This window comes from Dasypus novemcinctus, chromosome 2, assembly GCF_030445035.2.
Source record: "Dasypus novemcinctus isolate mDasNov1 chromosome 2, mDasNov1.1.hap2, whole genome shotgun sequence".
In the NCBI taxonomy this organism is placed as follows: domain Eukaryota; kingdom Metazoa; phylum Chordata; class Mammalia; order Cingulata; family Dasypodidae; genus Dasypus; species Dasypus novemcinctus.
In genome coordinates this window covers 47,354,431-47,372,431 of record NC_080674.1, presented here as the reverse complement: position 1 = coordinate 47,372,431, position 18,001 = coordinate 47,354,431, and the positions used below count along the sequence as shown (strand labels likewise).

Sequence of the window (18,001 nt, the reverse complement as noted above, 5' to 3'; positions counted from 1 at the left end):
AAATATTTTGAGTGCCTATTATGTGTTAAATACTATAAACGCTGGGGATACAATGGTAAGCAAAACAGATACAGCCCTACCTTCATGAAACTCTAGCAGGAAAGAAAGACAATAAATAAAAAAACTAATTGAAGTTGTGATGCAAACCATGAAGCAGGAACAGAGGGTAGTATACTTATGGATATATCTAGGAGACTTCATCTAGTCTATGGGGCCTTAGTGGTGACTTTCCTGAGAATAAAGGAAAAATAAGAGCCAGACAAAGGGAGGTGTTGGAGGAGGTCCTAAGTTGCTGGTAATGAGAACAGCATGTGATAAATGTCTCACTAGAGGGAGAGAAGTAGAAAAGGAGAAAATGCAGATTTTGAAATGAAGATGGTTCCATTTTTGACATCTTAAAGTTGAGATGTCTTGGGGATATCCAGGGGAGAAGTACAGTAGGGATTGAATATTCAAGTCTACAGCCCATGATAGAATAGGAGAGACTATTTATTGAGTACCTATTATATACTAATTTCTGTTCCAAGTTTTTTATATATAAATTATATTATTTAATCCTCAGTCTTACAAAAGGTTATATAATCTGCCCAGCATTATAGCTAGTAAGAGGCAGACCTGTGATTTGAATCTAGATTTGTCTGATTTTGAATTCCATCTTCTTCCACTGATGTTAAAGAGTATGGGCTAGAGAGTCACTCTTGTAATTCAAGTCAGATCTCTGCTACTTAGCACACAGCCTCAGTTTCCTCATCTAAAATACAAATATTAATAGTTACTATGTCTCAGAACTATTTTGAGGAGTAAATGAGATAACGCATGTAAAGTGCATAGCAGCGTGCCTAAGGCATAGTATCTGATCAATGAATGTTAGTTGTTGCTATTATGGTATTTATTATGAACCCAGCTTTGGACCCTGTTGGAATCACCCAGGAAGAAATCAGGAAGTTGGAAGAGAAGGCCAGGGACAAAGCCCTGGGAAACACTAGTATTAAAGAGTCTGAGTAAGAGGAATTTCAGAAGGAATAACCAAATAAAGACAAGTTTTATAAAATTCAGTAATGTGAGCTTGTAAATAATATTATCCTCCACAACTGTAGCAATAGTTCTTCCATTAAAGAAATGTAACAAAAGGATGTATTCATTCATTTAAAAGTTTTTTTTTTTAATTTACAAAGTCTGTTCTTTTGTCTAGATGGAAAAGGGGCTTATGTGATAAGTATGCTTGCTAATATGTAGGAAACTTAGTTCAGTTATCATGTTAATTTACATACAACTAAGATTTAAATTCAGCAATAAATTATAGGCTATCAGAATCCAATTTTTGAATGGATTAGAGGAATCCCACACTTGAAAAAAAAAAAAAGAGGGAGAAAATAGAAAAGCATCATAAAATGCCTTTAAAAATATATGGGTTTTATAGACTTTAGATTAAGTTAAAATAACAGCTTATCTCATCACTATGCAAATATATATTTCACGAAAAAATAGCTAAGTGGTAATGGTCAAAACAAATTATTAATGAAATTTTTCATTTTAAACTAATTTTCAGGGAGAAGAGAAAACTTACTCAGTAAATAACCTTCCTCCAGATAGACCAGGAAGTCCATTCTCTGTGTGTTCTCTAATTAAACAGGCAAGCAGGTAAATTCTTTGCTATTAAATTGAGCCAATTGTTATATGTCTGAAAACCTTGATACAATTTTTTCGTGGTTAGATATAAGATTAAGAATTGGTTAGAACCAATGAAAATATATGTTTTTGGTAAAATCTGTCAACTTTTTTGGGTCTCAATTTCCATCATTTATAAAATGTATCTGTATCCTCTGTAAGAGTACATTTAAAGTTAAATATGGAGAAACACCCATATATGGAGATCAAGTGTGATATCATTACTGGTCTTTGGAATCAAGTTGGGGCTTTGAGGATACATTTGAAATTTACATATTTGTCAAAGTAGTAAAGATTTCTGAAAGTATACAGAAGTATAGTTTGGTTTTTTGGTTCATATATTTTTCTTCCTCTTAATTATTCTGTGACACCCAGAAGAATGAAAATAGATTGTAGAATTAAATTATTCATTTTTATAATTCCAAACAATTTCCAAAGTAAATTTGAAGGAACAGAATTTATAGCTTGATTTTCTAGAGAGAGTTGATTGATATCTCCATTACTTTTATGCCATGCTAAATAAACCTTCAGGCTCTGAATATATCACCTCTTGAAAGGAAGTATCAGAAAATAATGTCCATTTGAAGTTATTTCATTATTAAAATTCAGAAGACTAATCTTAACTAGGTAAGATTAACACAAAGGAAGCAATTAATAGTTCCCTTCTAAGGGTTTAGGAATTTCTGGAAGTGAAAAGTTCAGGATACATCTCAGTGAATATAAGTTACTTGCATTTTGAAATGATATACAGCATTGAGAATGGGTTGCTAGAACTGGAAAATACCAATTATTTGCAAATGTTTAAGTAGTGTTTTTCATGTTCACAGAATTCTTCAACATTGTGCCAAAATGAAGCTTTCATTAAGCCATAACTATCATATATGCTGCTGGAAAACAGTATGTTAAATTATTTCAAAAACATGATAATTTTAAAATTGTGTATATACTTCTAGATTCAGTGTGTTTTCATCTAAGTCATGTAAGAAATTCTTTTTAACATTAATATTATACAGAAAAAAATACCCACTAAATAGATGAACACTGCAAAGTCAGACATACTGTACTTTATTATATGTTTTTGTTTGTTTTTTAATGGCAGGGAAAGGGCAGGGGAATTGATTGGATTGTAGCATAAAAATAAAATTATTATAAACCATATTATATTTTTATAAATGTAGAAGTAAATTCTTTAATGCTGACCTTGAGGAAGTGAGTCTCTGACTTCTTTTAAATCTACTAATTTAATTACAAACCCTTATGTTTCTGTGATTACTGATTTTTATCTATGCTCTATATAAAGTTCAGAGCAAGAACAGTGATTTTACAAAGATATTAGAAGTTATGCTCCTTCTAAATAGGCTGTTTGGGTCCTACTATTGGAAAAGTTAAAATGTACATAAGGATTGTACAATATTAAACTTCAGAATAAGAATCTAAAGTTGCCTTAGAGCTCATTAATATTCATTTAACTCTTGTTAGTGGATAACTGTATTTCCTCCTATTTTTTAAATTGAATTTAGGTATCTGGGATAAATGAGAACAATATACTGCCTTTGCTTTTGAGAGAATCGCTCATTCCCAGAGTGGGAAGATTTCTTGCATACTCTGATGACAAAGTTCATGCTATGTTTTTAGATGGTATTACTCTAACTCTAAACTGGAGTTTCTGTTCTTTCACTGAAAAGAGAGAGGTAAGTATTGTTTGTGGAAAACAACATTATTTCAATTTGTTTTTTGAAGTATAAAGACTATCAAGAGGCATTAATGATCTCATTACATTTCCTAGCAAAAATCAATATTGTGTGATAGTCATTCTTATAACTCATTACAGAGAGAAGGCTAGTATTTTTATATAATACCCATATACCATGTAAAGTGTGAACTTTTAAATTAGTCAAAAAATTTCTGTTTTTATAATTATTTTTTATTAGAGTTTTGTAGGTTTATATTAAAATCATGCAAAAAGTACTTAGTTTCCACCCTAACATAGTTTTCCTTAATATTAACATTTTGAATTAGTTTGGTATCTTTACCATTGATGACACAATATTATTATAATTGTACTATTAATTATAGTCCATATTTTAGATTAGGGTTCACCCTTTGTGTTGTATAGTTCTATGGTTGTTGTTTTGTGGTTTGTTTGTTTTTTCTGTAACATAGATACAACCTAAAATTTCCCATTTTAACCACTTACAAATATACAACTCAGTGGTGTTATTTGTATTTACAATGTTGTTCTACCATCACCTCCATTACCAAAACTTTTCCATCACCTAAAATAATGATTCATTTACTTCTTATATTGTAACATTGATAATCAAGTTAGAAGATTTTCTTTCACTTTTAGAATAATAAAACTTACCTTTCCTCCTTCCTTCTTAAGGTAAATCAAGGTCTCAACTTAACTTGGTGTAAATTAACTTTTCCTGATGGGCAATATAAGTTAATTCAGATTAAACACCCTGGACCATATGAAAGGTACTGAAAAGAAATTTTTAAAATTATTTTTGTTAGTATCTTTTACATTTAATTGACAGAGGAAGCATATTACCCATATTATTTAAATGTTACATATTTTTAGTTTTTCCATATGGATAATGTGAATGAAATTTCAACAGGTTTCAGTTTACAATTACATTGACATCTGGCATAACTAAAGCAGATTTGCTTTAATCATTTCCATTTTTATTCAAGTGATTTTTCCAAATGAAATGAGTTATGACTGGATTGCTTTGGAGGTTGAACTATGGCCAGCTGTGTTAACTGATTAACAAATTCCCTAAACAATTTGAAGTAAGGTTTATGACCACAAGTAACAAAACTTGTATATTTCTATAAAGTGGAAAAATAAAGTTAGCTGGTAATTATTTTTAGAATGGAGAAGAGTCTTGAAATCAATTTATTATCAATATGCTTTTTCTTTTTTGGCCTATGTAATTTGTTATTAGTTATGGTAATTTTACTTTTGATATCTTGGCATGTTAGCAGTTTTATTTGGAGAATTGCTTTTCTACCTATTAAATTAATTTTTTGTTGATTACTTTTAAAGGAAAAAATTTTAATTAGAGAAATTGTAGGTTTAAAGAAAAATCATAAAAATTACAGTATTCCATATATCCCCCTATTTTTAACACTTTGCATTAGTGGGGTCCCTTTGTTACAGTTGATGAAAGAATATTAAAATTATACTATTGAAATCCTCATAAGATGACATTGGAGTTGGTAGGCAGGGCTCAACTCTCACAAAAACAATGGCAAAAGGACCAAAAGCTGTCCAAGGGCCCTCCTTTGGGGGTCAGCAGACCAGGACAGTGCTACACAACTCCCAGGAGGATGAGGTACAGAGAGACAAAGAACCTGAAGTAACAAACATGAGTTACCAAACCCCCCACAGTGGCTGGGAAGGGCTTCATCACCCACCCTCAAAACATACCCTGGATAAAACCTTTGACACGCTATAGCCTACTGAGAGGGACCCCATATCTTCCTACCTGTCAGCTGTTATAGGGGAGGAGGGAGATGAGTTGAAGGGCGTCACTTTTCACTTCAGTGAATTCAGCCAGCAGACCCTACTTTGAATCTCAGCTCTGGCCAGAGGAGAAGCACCAGAAAGCAGAGGTTGAAAAGTAACACCTCTGTGGAAAGGTTTGCCAATGAGCACCACCTGTCGGCTGGCCAGGAAACAGCAAGGAGATAAACAGCTTTTAGGTATCGTGTAGCCCGAATTCCTGAGAGAAAATCAGTGCTCCATTAGCAAATTCCTGACCTGATTTTGATAACTTAAGCTGGGCATGTAAGTTAAACCAAAAATCAAAGAAGAGCTGAAAAAATTTTGAACACTGGGTAAGAGAGATATTGACAATCAGTAAACTCACCAACATATTCAGATGCCTAAGCATCAGCAAAAAATTACAAGCCATCCTAGGAAACAGGAACACATGGCCCAGCCAAAGGAAAAAATCAAATATCCTGATGAGATACAGGATTTAAGACAACTAATCAATGGTAATCACACAAATCTCCTAATCAATTCAAGAGTTAAAAGAAATATGACTAAAGAGATAAAGGATATTAAGACACTGGGTGAGCGTAAAGAACAATTTGAAAGTCTGCAAAGACAAGTAACAGATTTATGGGAATGACAGACATGATGGATGAGATTAAAAATATATTAGAACCATGTAAATCGAGGGCCCCTATCTATTAGAGGTGGAATGGGCATCACCATCCCAGAATCCTCAGGATTGGGACATATAATACGAACTAGAGTGAATTTATTGATATTCCACTATAGACTTACTGTGATTCTAGCAATGGAAGAAATTATATCATTGATGTGGAGACAGTGGCCTCTGGAGATGCTGAAAGTAGGGAAAGGGAAAAAGAAGTATAATATGGGGGCATTTTTGGGACTTGGAATTGTCCTGAATGTCATTGCAATAATAGATACTGGGCATTATTTATCCTGCCATAACCTAGAGAATTAAGTGGGAGAGAGTATAAACTACAGTGTAAACTATAATCCATGCTTAGTGGAAATGCTCCAAATGTGTTCATCAATTTTAATGAATATACCACAGTAATGAAAGAAGTTGTTAATGTGGGAAAGGGTGGGAGGTATGGAGAATGGGGTATATGGGAATCCCTTACATTTTTTTGTGTAATCTAAGTATCTGTTTTAAAAAATTAAAAATATGTTAAAAAATATATGAGGCACTTAACAGCAGCTTTGACTTTATCAAAGACAAAATTAGTGATATTGAGTACACAACATCTGAACTTGAAAAAACAGGAGACAAAAAAGAATGAAAAATATGGAACAGGTTCTCAGCATTGAATGACAGTGCGACATGTACAAATATAAGTGTTGTCAGTATCCCAGAATGAGAAGAGAATGGAAAGGGGGCAGAAAGAATATTTGAGGAAATAATGACCAAAAGCTTCCCAACCCTTATGAAAGGCATAAATATCAATATCCAATAAAGGCAATGCAGCCAAAACAGAATAAATCCCAACAAACCTACTCTGAGGTTTAGAATGACAAATATCAGAGAGAAGGAGGATTCTGAAAGCAAAAGAAAAGAAAAGAAAAGAAAAGCATCACATACAAAAGGAATGTCAATAAGATTAAGTGCACCTCTCATCAAAAACTATGGAGGTGAGAAGAAAGTGGAATGATATATTTAAGGTACTGAAAGAGAAGAACTACCCACCAAGAATTCTGTATCCAGCAAACTTCCCTTCAAAATAGAATGAGTTTAAAGTCTCCACAGATAAACAAAAACTGAGAACGTATGTTACCAAAAGACCAGAACTACAAGAGATAGTAAAGGGAGTACTGCAGCCTGAAAGGAAAAACAAAGACAAGAGTCTTGGAGAAGAGTGTAGAAATAAAGATTATTAGGAAGGGTAACATAAAAGATAAAAGAACAGACAATAGTACCAAATGACAACAGAAAGCCAAAAGACAAAATGTACGAAGTATGGAATGCCTTTACATTAATAACATTGAGGGAAGCAGATGTGGCTCAAGTGATAGAGCTTCTTCCTGCCATATGGGAGGACCTGGGTTCAATCCCTGGGGCCTCCTGGTGAAAAGAAGAGAAGGCGTGCCCATGTGGTAAGCCAGTGCCATATGAGTGCCCACGTGGTGAGTGACTGCCCACACAGTGAACCAGTGCCCCACCTAAGTGAGTCATGCAGCAAGATGATGACGCATCAAAAGAGAGACAAGGGGAGAGTTAAGGTGAGGTGCAGCAGAAACCAGAAACTGAGGTGTCACAGTTGACAGAACCTCTCTCCAGGATTGAATCCCAGTGAATCCTAGAAGAAAGAAAATGAGAAGAGAAGACAACACAGGCAGCAAAAAATCAAAAACAAAAACAAACAAAAAACCAGCAGGGCAGGAGGAGGGGAAGGGGGAAATAAATAAATCTTAAAAAAAAAAAAAATACAACTTTGAATGTTAATGGCTCGAACTCCCCAGTCAAAAGGTATAGAATGATAGAATAGATTTAAAAATTATGAGTCATCTATATGCTGTCTACAGAGACTCACCTCAGATGTGAGGATACAACCAGGTTGAAAATGGAAGGTTGGAAAAGATACTCTATGCGAATAATTACCAAAAAAGAGCTGGAAAATAGATTTTAAATGTAAAACTGTTATAAGGGATGAAGGTCATTATATTTTAATAAAAGGGGAAATTCACCAAGAAGAAATAACTATAATAAATATTTATGCACCTAACCTGGGTGCTCCAAGATACATGAGATACACAATGGCAAAACTGAAGGGAGAAATGGATGTCTCTGCAGTAATAGTTGGAGACTTTAATACATGACTTTTAGCATTGGATAGAACATCTAACAGAGGATAAATAAACAGAGAGCTTGAATAATATAATAAATAAACTATAGCTAATAGACATTTATAGAGCATTATACCCTGAAACAGCAGGATATACATTCTTTTCAAGTGCTCATGGATCCTTCCCTGGGATAGAGCATATGTTGGGTCAGAAGACAGGTCTCAATAAATTTAAAAAGTTTGAAATTAATATAAAACACTTTCTCTGATCATGACGTAATGAAGCTGGAAATCAATAACATGAAAAAAGGGAAAATTCATAAATATATGCAGATTAAATAATACATTCTTAAATAATCAGTGGGCCAAAGAAGAAATTGCAAGAGAAATCAATAAATATCTTGAGACAAAAATGAGAATACAACATCTCAAAACCTATGGAACACTGCAAAGGCAGTGCTGAGAGGGAAATTTATAGCCCCGAATACTTACATTAAAAAAGAAGAAAGAGCTAAAATTGGAGATCTAACTACACACCTAGAGGAACTAGAAAAAGAACAGCAAACTAACCCCAAACCAAGCTGATGGAGAGAAATAATAAAGATAAGAGCAGATTAAATGAAATTGAGAACAAAAAACCAATAGAATCAACAAAATGAAAGTTGGTTCTTTGAGAAGATCAATAAAATTGACAAACCCTGAGCTAGACTGACAATGAAAAAAAGGTGATGCAAATAAAATCAGAAATGAGAGGGGGGATATTACCAATGACCCCAAAGAAATAAAAGGGTTCATAAGAATATACTATGAGCAATTGTATGCCAAAAAACTAGACAATGTAGATGAAATGGACAAATTCCTAGAAACACATGAACGACTTGCATTGACCCTAGAAGAAATAGAAGACCTCAGCACACCAATCGCATGTAAAAAGATTGAAACAATCATCAAAAATCTCCCAAAGATGAAAAACCCGGGACCAGATGACTTCACAGGTGGATTCTACCAGTCATTTAAAGATGATCTAATACCAGTCTTCCTCAAGCTCTTCTGAAAAACTGAACAGGAAAGAATGCTAACAGCCTTAAACTAGATATAGACAATATGAAAAAAGAAATTTACAGACAAATATCTCTGATGACTATAGATACAAAAATCCTCAAAATACTTGCAAACCAAATCCAGAAGCACATTTAAAAAATTATACACCACTGTCAAGTGGTGTGCAAGGCTTTTCAGCAGAAGGTAGTCAATTAGGATAATAAACCACATTAATAAATTGAAGAAGAAAAATCACGTGATCCTTTCAATTGATTCAGCAAATGACAAAATACAGCATCCTTTCTTCATAAAAAACACTACAAAAGACAGGACTAGAAATAAACTTTCTGAACATGGTGAAGTGCACATACAAAAAAACTACATTTAGCATTGCTCTCAATGGATTAATACTGAAAGCTTTCCTGCTGAAATCAGGAACAAGAGAAGGAAGCCCACTGTCACCACTGTTGTTATTCAGTATTGTACTAGAAATTCTAGCTTCTCCCTGGAACAATTAGACTAGATAAAGAAGTATAAGGCAATTAGGAAAGGAAGAAGTAAAACTTGCTATTTGCTGGCAATATGATCCTATATCTAGAAAATCCCAAATAATCCACAAAAAAGCTACTAGCATTAATAGACGAGTTCATCAAAGTGGTGGGATGCAAGATTAATATGCAAAAATCAGTAGTGTTTCCATACATTACTGATTAGCAATCTAAGGAGGAAATCAGAAAAGAAAAAAGTCCATTTACAATAGAGGCCAAAAGATTCAACTATTTAGAAATACACTTAACCAAGGACACAAAGGAACTATATTTAGAAAACTACAAAACATTGCTAAAAGAAATAAAAAAAGTTAAGTAAATGGAAGGACATTCCATGTTCATGGACTGGAAGACTAAGTATTGTTAAGATGTAAATTCTACCCAAACTGATTTCACAGATTCAAAGCAATCCCAATAAAAATCCAAACAGCCCTTTTTTTTTTGCAATGGAAAAGCCAATTATCATTTTTATTTGGAAGGTAAGGGGCACCAAATAGCCAAAAATGTCTTTAAAAAGGAAGAATGAAGTTTGAGCACTCTTACTTTTTGACTTTAAAGCATGTTACTTTGCTACAGTGGTAAAAACAGCATGGTACTGGCATAAAGACAGACACATTGACCAGTGGAACTGAATCAAGAACTCACAAATAGACCCTCACATCTATGATAAAGGATTTTTAACAAGGCTGTCAAGCTCACCCCGCTGGGCCAGAAGAGTCTGTTCAACAAATGGTGCTGGGAGAACTGGATATCAATATCCAAAAGAAAGAAAGAGGAATCCTATCTCACACTGTATACAAAAACTAACTCAAAATGGATAAAGGGCCTAAATATAAAAACTTCAATGATAAAACTCCTAGAAGAAGCTGTAGAAAAACATCTTCAAGATCTTGTGGTAGATGGTAGTTTACACCCAAGGCATGAACAACAAAAGAAAAAAAATAGGTAAATGGGACCTCTTCAAAATTAAACCCTTTCATTCTTCAAAAAGACTTTGTTTCAAAAGTAAAAAGGCAGCGTACTCAATGGCAGAAAATATTTGTAAACTACATGTCTGATAGGGGTTTTATATCCATGTTATATAGAGAGATCAGGGGAGCATATGTGGCTGAAGTGGTTGCGTGCCCACCTTCCACATGGGAGGCCCCAGATTCCATTCCTGGTGGCTCCTGAAAAAACAAAAGAAGAAACAACAAGCAAAACGAAAGAAAAAACAATTGAAGGAAGCCGATGTGGCTTAATGATTGAGGACCGGCTTCCCACATAGAGGTACTAGGTTCAATTCCCGACTCCCAGTACCTCAGGAAAAAAAAAAAAAAAAAAGAGATCATAAAACTCAATGATAAAAAGATAAGCAACACATGTTAAAAATGGGCAAAGACTTAAACAGACATTTCTCCAAGAGAAAATGTAAATGGCTAAAAGGCACATGAAAAAATGCTCAGCATCACCAGCTGTTAGGGAAATGCAGATCAAAACTACAATGAAACACCATTTCACACATTATAGAATGGCTATTATAAAAGATAAAACAGAAAACTATAAGTGCTGGTAAGGGTATGGTGAAACAGGAACATTCCTTCACTGTTGATAGGAATGTCGAATGGTACAGCCTCTGTGGGAAACAGTTTGGCAGTTCCTTAAGAAGCTGAATGTATTAATATACTTGCTTTATGATCCAGCAATCCTGTAACTAAGAATATATTCAGTAGAACTGAAAGCAAGGACATGAACTGACATTTGCACACCAATGTTCATAGCATTATTCACTATTGCTATAGTGAATGACTAAACAAAATGTGGTATATACACACAACAGAATATCATTCAGTTATAAGAAGAAATGAAATCAGGATGCGTATGACAACATGAATGAACCTAGAGGATACTATGTTGAGTGAAATAAGCCAGACACAAAGGCAAATATTGTATGATCTCCCTAATATGAGCTAAATACAATTAGTAAACTCAAGAGGTAAGATCTAGATTATAGGTTACTAGGAAATAGAATAAATGTGTATTGAGAATAGGAGCTGATGCTTAATATATAGCGTTATTAATAAGGTTAATTGTAAAAGTGTGGAATGAATAGAGTTGAGAGTAACATGTTGGTATAGTGAGTATAACTGATACTCCTGAAAGGAGTACTCTTTGGGCCTAAATGTCAGTTTAGGCAGAAAGGAAATTGGAGAATAATTTATGACATGTGTAACAGTGATTTAGGTAGTGGATGAAGATTGTGGTTAATAATATAAATATAAGAATACTCTTTTACAAAGTGCTAAGAATATGGTGATACATGGGAAAACTGCAATTAATGTAACTTATGGGTGATAGCAGTAATATTGTAATATTTTGCAGCAATGGTAAGAAGACATTTCAGTACTAAGGGAGAACAATAGGGGAGTATAAGAGGGTATGGGGTTTTCCTTTTGGAGTAATGAAAACATTCCAAAATTGACTGAGGTGATGATAGCACAAGTCTTTGATGAATGAAAGCCACTGAATCCAAACTTTGAATGCATTGTACAAAGCATGGGACTGTATAACACAGTGAATCCTATGGTGGAAGATGAACCATGGTTAACAAAACAAATACGTGAAACTTCTCTCATGAACAAATATATAGTCCTAATACAGGGTGTTAATAGGTGTATTGGGGAAAATGTAAGATATGGGTTATGGTTAGTAGTAATATTTTGACAGTGCTCTTACATAGTTTGTAACAAATGTTTCACAACAATGCAAGGTGTTGGTGGGAGATGTATGGGAGCCTTGTATGCTCATATGCATGTTTGTTTAGTAAATTCATACATTTTACTATATATTTACTTTCATGTGTGAATGATATAATTCATTAAAATTTTATTTTTCAAAAGGACAAGCAGCTAAATTAATGTAACTTATGGCTATAGTTAACAGCAATATTGTAATATTCTTGCATCATTGTCAAAGAAGGTACTATGCAATGCTGTTGGTCAATAATGGGGACATGGGTTTTTTCCTCTGGACTAAGGAAAACATTCAAAAATTTACTAAGATGGTGACTGCACAACTCTGATGAAAGTGAGAGCTACTGAGTGTACACTTTGGATGAATTGTACAAGGCCTGGTACTATATAACACAGTGAACCATGTCATGGTGATGGACTTCGGTCAGATATGAGTGTTCTCATATAACAAATGTGCAATATTAATTCATGATGTTAATGGGGTATATGGAAAAAATATAAATATAAGGTGTGGAATAGAGCTAGTAATATTTTGATGATATTCTTTCATAATTTGTAAAAATTGTTTCACAGCATTGCAAGGGGGAGGGATATGATGTATGGGAATTCTGCATGTTATTCATGATTATTCTGTAAGCTCACAACTTCTCTAATTTAAAATATATATATAAGTCATTTGGCTATAGATGTGAGGATCTGTTTCTGAACTTTCAATTCCATTGGTTTATATATCTATCCTTGTGCTAGTACCATCCTGTTTTGACCACTGTAGCTTTGTCATAAACTTTTTTATTTTTATTTTTTATTTTTAGGAGGCACTGGGAATGAACCCAGGACCTCATACATGGGAAGCAGGCACTCAACTACCTGAGCTACATATGCCCCCCTGTAATAATGTTTAAAGTTAGGGAGTGTGGGTCCTCCAGCTGCTGCCTCTTTTTCAAGATGTTTTTGGGTATTTGGGGTGCCTTACCTTTCCAAGAAAATTCGATATTTGGCATTTCCATTTCTTCAAAGTAGGCTTTTGGAATTTTGATTGGGTTTGGGTATTGCATCTATAAATCATTGTGGGTAGAACTGACAATATGTAGTCTTCCAATCTATAAGCTTAGACTGTCCTTTTTAAATTTATTTTAGCAAAGTTTTGTAATTTTCCATGTGTCCTTTATATTCTTGGTTTATTCCTATATATTTGCGTCTTTTGGTTACTCTTGTAAATAGAATGTTTTTATTTCCTCCTCAAATTGCTCGTTACTAGTGTATGAAAACACTGCTGATTTTTGTGTGCTGATCTTGTACCCCATCACTTTCCTGAATTTGTTTATTAACTCTAGTAGCTTTGTTGTAGATTTTTTGTGACTTTATGTATTGTACCCTGTCTTCCTGCAAGTAGTGAAACTTTTCCTTTTTCCTTTCCAGTTTGGATGCCTTTTATTTATTTTTCTTGCTTAACTGCTCTGGCTAGAACTGCCAGTACAATGTTGAATAACAGTGGTGGTAGTGGGCATCCTTGCCTTGTTCCACATCTTACAAGGAAACCTTTCAGTCTTTCACCATTGAGTATGATGCTGACTTTGAGTTTTCTTATATGCCTTTTTTCATGTTGACAAAGTTTCCTCTATTCCTGTTTTTCTAAGTGTTTTTATCAAGCAATGTATTTCTTCAAATGTATTTTGTCAAATGCCTTTTCAGCATCAATGGAGGTGAATGTGGGGTTTTTTCCCTTCCTTTTGTTAATGTGGTATATTACATTAAATGATGTTTTTATGCTGAAACACCCTTGCATACCTGGGATAAAACCCTCTTGATTGTGTATAATTCTTATAATGTGCTGTTGGATTTGTTTTGCCATTATTTTGTTGAGGACTTTTTCATCTGTATTCATAAGAGAAATTGATCTGTAATTTTCTTTTCTTATAGTATCTTTATCTAGATTTTGTATTATGGTAATGTTGACCTTTTAGAATTAGTTGGGGTGTCTTCCTTCCTCTTCAATTTTTTGGAAGAATTTGAGAAGCATTGGTATTAATGCCATCTAATGTCAGGCTTTTATTTGTTGGGAGTATTTGATGATTGATTCAATCTCTTTACTTGTAATTGGTCTGTGGAGATCTGTTTCTTCTATATGTCAGTATGGGTTGTTTGTGTATTTCCATTAATTTGTCCATTTCATCTAGGTTGTCTAATTTGTTGGCATTCATTTGTTCAGAGTATCATCTTATGATCATTTTTATTTCTGTGGAGTGAGTATTAACACCCCCCTGTCATTTCTGATTATATTTATTTGTGTCTTCTTTCTTTTTTTCTGTGTCTAGCAAAGGGTTTGCCAATTTTATTCATCTTTCTAATGAACCAACTTTTGGTTTTATTAATACTCTCCATTGTTTTAATTCTCAATTTCATTTATTTCTCCTCTAATCTTTCTTATTTCTTTCCTTCTGCTTGCATTAGGATTAGTTGTCTGCTTATTGTCTGTTTTTTCTTTAGGAGGCACCAGGAACCGGAATCTGGACTTCCCATGTGGGAGGTGGGTGCTCAACTGCTTGAGTCACATCTGCTCCCTGCTTGTTTTTTTAAATGATTTATTTTATTAATTTATTTCTACCCCCCTTGTTGTTTTGTGCTTGCTGTGTCTGTTCGTTGTGTACTTGTCTTTTTTTTTTTTAGGAGGCAACAAAGTCAAGCCCGGGACATTGCATGTGGGATGGAGGCACCTCATCACTTGCGCCACCTCTACTCCCTGCTTTGTTGGCTCTCTCATTGTGTTTTCCTCCTGTGTCTTTTTGCGTCATCTTGTGGCATCATCTTGCCATCTTGCTCATCTTCTTTAGGAGGCACTAGGAACCGAACCTGGGACCTCCCATATGGTAGATGAGAGCTCAATCACTTGAGCCATATCTGCTTCCCTGTTTTTTTATTTTGCTTATTGGTCTGTTCATTGTCTTGCTTGTTATGTACTTGTTTTTTTTTTTTCCCCTCATTGTCTGCTCACTGTCTTCTTTAGGAGACCCTTGGAACTGAATCTGAGGCCTCTTGAATGGGAGGCGGGCATTCAACTGCTTGAGCCACATCTGCTCCCTCTAGTGTATTTTTTTCAAGATTTATTTATTTCTCTCCCCTTCTCCCCCATTGTCTGCTCTCTCTGTCCATTCACTATGTGTTCTGCATCTGCTTGCATTATCAGGTGGCACTGGGAATCTGCGTCTTTTTTATGTTGCATAATCTTGCTGTGTCAGCTCTCCATGTGTACAGTGCCACTCCTGGGCAGGCTGCGCCTTTTTCATGTGGAGCAGCTCTCCTTGCAGGGTGCATACCTTGCATGTGGGGCACCCCTATGCGGGGGCACCCCTGTGTGGCACAGCACTCCTTGCGCATGGCAGCACTGTATGTGGGCAGCTTACCACGTGGGTCAGGAGGCCCTGGGGATTGAACCCTGGACCCTCCATATGGTAGACAGACTCTCTGTCAGTTGATCCACATCCATTTCCCTCTAGTATATTTTTAATACTTCATCTGCATAATTTCTGTGTTTCTTTTTATACTTTCATATTCTTCTTTATGCTCACACATCACCTCCTTAATATCTTAATCTCTATATTTTCTTCATCTCCTTCAAGCAATTTAGGAGCTTTGTTAGAAATTCTTTGATGAGTCCTAAATTCTTTGGTTCCTCTGTAGTTTTAATTTGTTCCCTCATCTGAGCCATATCTTCCTGGTTTTTAGTATAGCTTATATTTTTTGCTGATGTCTAGACATCTGATTGCCCTTTTTTTTTTTTAAAGATTTATTTTTTTATTTCTCTCCCCATCCCACCCCCCCTCAGTTGTCTGCTCTCTGTGTCCATTCGCTGTGTGTCCTTCTGTGCTGCTTCTATTCTTGTCGGTGGCCTGGGAATCTGTGTCTCTTTTTGTTGGGTCATCTTGCTGCATCAGCTCTCTGTTTGTGTGGTGCCACTCCTGGGCAGGCCGGACTTTCTTTTGCATGGGGCAGCTCTCCTTCCGGTGTGCAGTCCTTGCGCGTGGGGCTCCCCTATGTGGGGGACACCCCTGCATGGCATGGCACTTCTTGCGTGCATCAGCACTGTGTATGGGCCAGCTCCAAGCAGGTCAAGGAGGTCCTGGGTTTGAACTGAGGACCCCCCATGTGGTAGGCTCTATCCATTGAGCCAAGTTCGCTTCCCTATCTGATTGTCTTGATGAGTTATCTCTGAAAGTCCATTTCTCCCCTTGTCTAGGGTTTTGTTGTTGACTGGCTTTGTGTTAAGGCTCTTCTTTGACTCCTGGTCCAACTTATTCTAGATCTTTAGAATAGCCCATGTTTACCTGTTCAGATTTCCTCAGCTCTTCTTCATCTGATTCTTGTCTTGGGTATGCAGTACAATTTTTAAGATTGTGCTTTATGTGCAATTGTTTCACTTATAGGGAAAACTTCCTTTTTTCTTTGTTACTTCTCTGGAAATCTTGAACTGTGCTATTTTTTTTGGCAGGGTTTTCTCTCCAGGTCCTACGATTTGTTTAAATTGTCTCACTCAGTGTCCCCCTTCTTATACTGTTGAATTCTGAAAACTGTACTGCATTATAGCAGTTTAGACTTAATCCACCCCCCCCCCCCGCCTTTTTTTTTTCCATGAGGCATTTTTGCCTCTGATTTCTTCCCCATTGGAATATCCCACCTCAGGGACGCAGGTTGAGTCAATCCAGAAAGACTGGTCAATCCAGAAAAGTCTATTTTGCATTTAGATGGTCTAGTCAACAGAAACTGGACTGTGTGTGCACAGCTCTCACCAACAGTTTTGCGGCAGTCTTTTTCTCCCCACCCCAGCCATACCTGGAGGCCCTTTTGTATGCAGGACTCCTTAGCAGCCTATGCTCTGCCCTGTTATCTCTGTGGATTTGGGTCCCTGTGCCTGAATATGCATGGGGTTCTAACCACTATTGTGAATGTTCTGTAATCTACATCTGAGGCAGGAGTTCAGACTGTACAGCCTCTGTGCAACTCCCAAGCTATGTGGGACCGAGTGAAGCAGAAGGGCCATATTGGTAGGTCCAGGATGGAAATTTCTTACCTGATCTTGGAGATTATTATTATTTTTCCTTGATTCAGCATTTGTCAAGAACGTCTCCATTCTCTGTTGTCCTCCGGAGTTCTAATTGAGTGGGATGTGTCCTGTTATTTGTTGATTCTGATGGGAGACTTTTCCAGGGAATGTCTTATGTTACTATGTTGATAATGACACCTGGACTTGACTACTTTATTTAAATGCTCCAACATTCATTATTTGAATAATTTTTCTCAGATATACTCTTTAGTAAATGTTACTGTTTGTTTCAGGTAATCACTTCGTATCATGCATTTGATTAAACTTGACATTTGTTTTATATAATCAGTAAGTTGTATATTATGATACACACACATAATTGTGTAGTAATGAGTGTTTTCTCGTTTATATTCTAGTAAGCAAATTTCAGGTAATCTTATTATGACCTTTTGGTTCTTAAATGTCAAGGTTTTATTAATCATGTATGTGAGTAAATCATCTTAATCGTAATGAATAATGTGAAAAACATGCCATTTCTATGTTCAGTGTAAAAAGATTTGGAAAATTCTACACTAAATGCTTCACATTAAAATTTTTCCTTTATCATTTTTTCCAGAAGTGTCTGAATGGTTTTTCCGTTTTTGAATACTTTCATAAATAAG

The 18,001-nt window shown here is 35.3% G+C and overlaps 1 protein-coding gene across 2 annotated transcripts in view; it reads left to right on the top strand.

The window, feature by feature from the left end:
- The window catches only part of C2H5orf34 (chromosome 2 C5orf34 homolog), a 36,647-nt gene that overhangs the window by 12,906 nt on the left and 5,740 nt on the right, over positions 1-18,001 (top strand). For both annotated transcript variants that reach the window (XM_071208024.1, XM_058308689.2), the window contains 4 exons: positions 1,550-1,641; positions 2,496-2,565; positions 3,189-3,359; positions 4,055-4,149. In XM_071208024.1, coding sequence (XP_071064125.1) covers positions 1,550-1,641; positions 2,496-2,565; positions 3,189-3,359; positions 4,055-4,149 — 428 coding nt within the window. The remainder of the gene's footprint in view (positions 1-1,549; positions 1,642-2,495; positions 2,566-3,188; positions 3,360-4,054; positions 4,150-18,001) is intronic.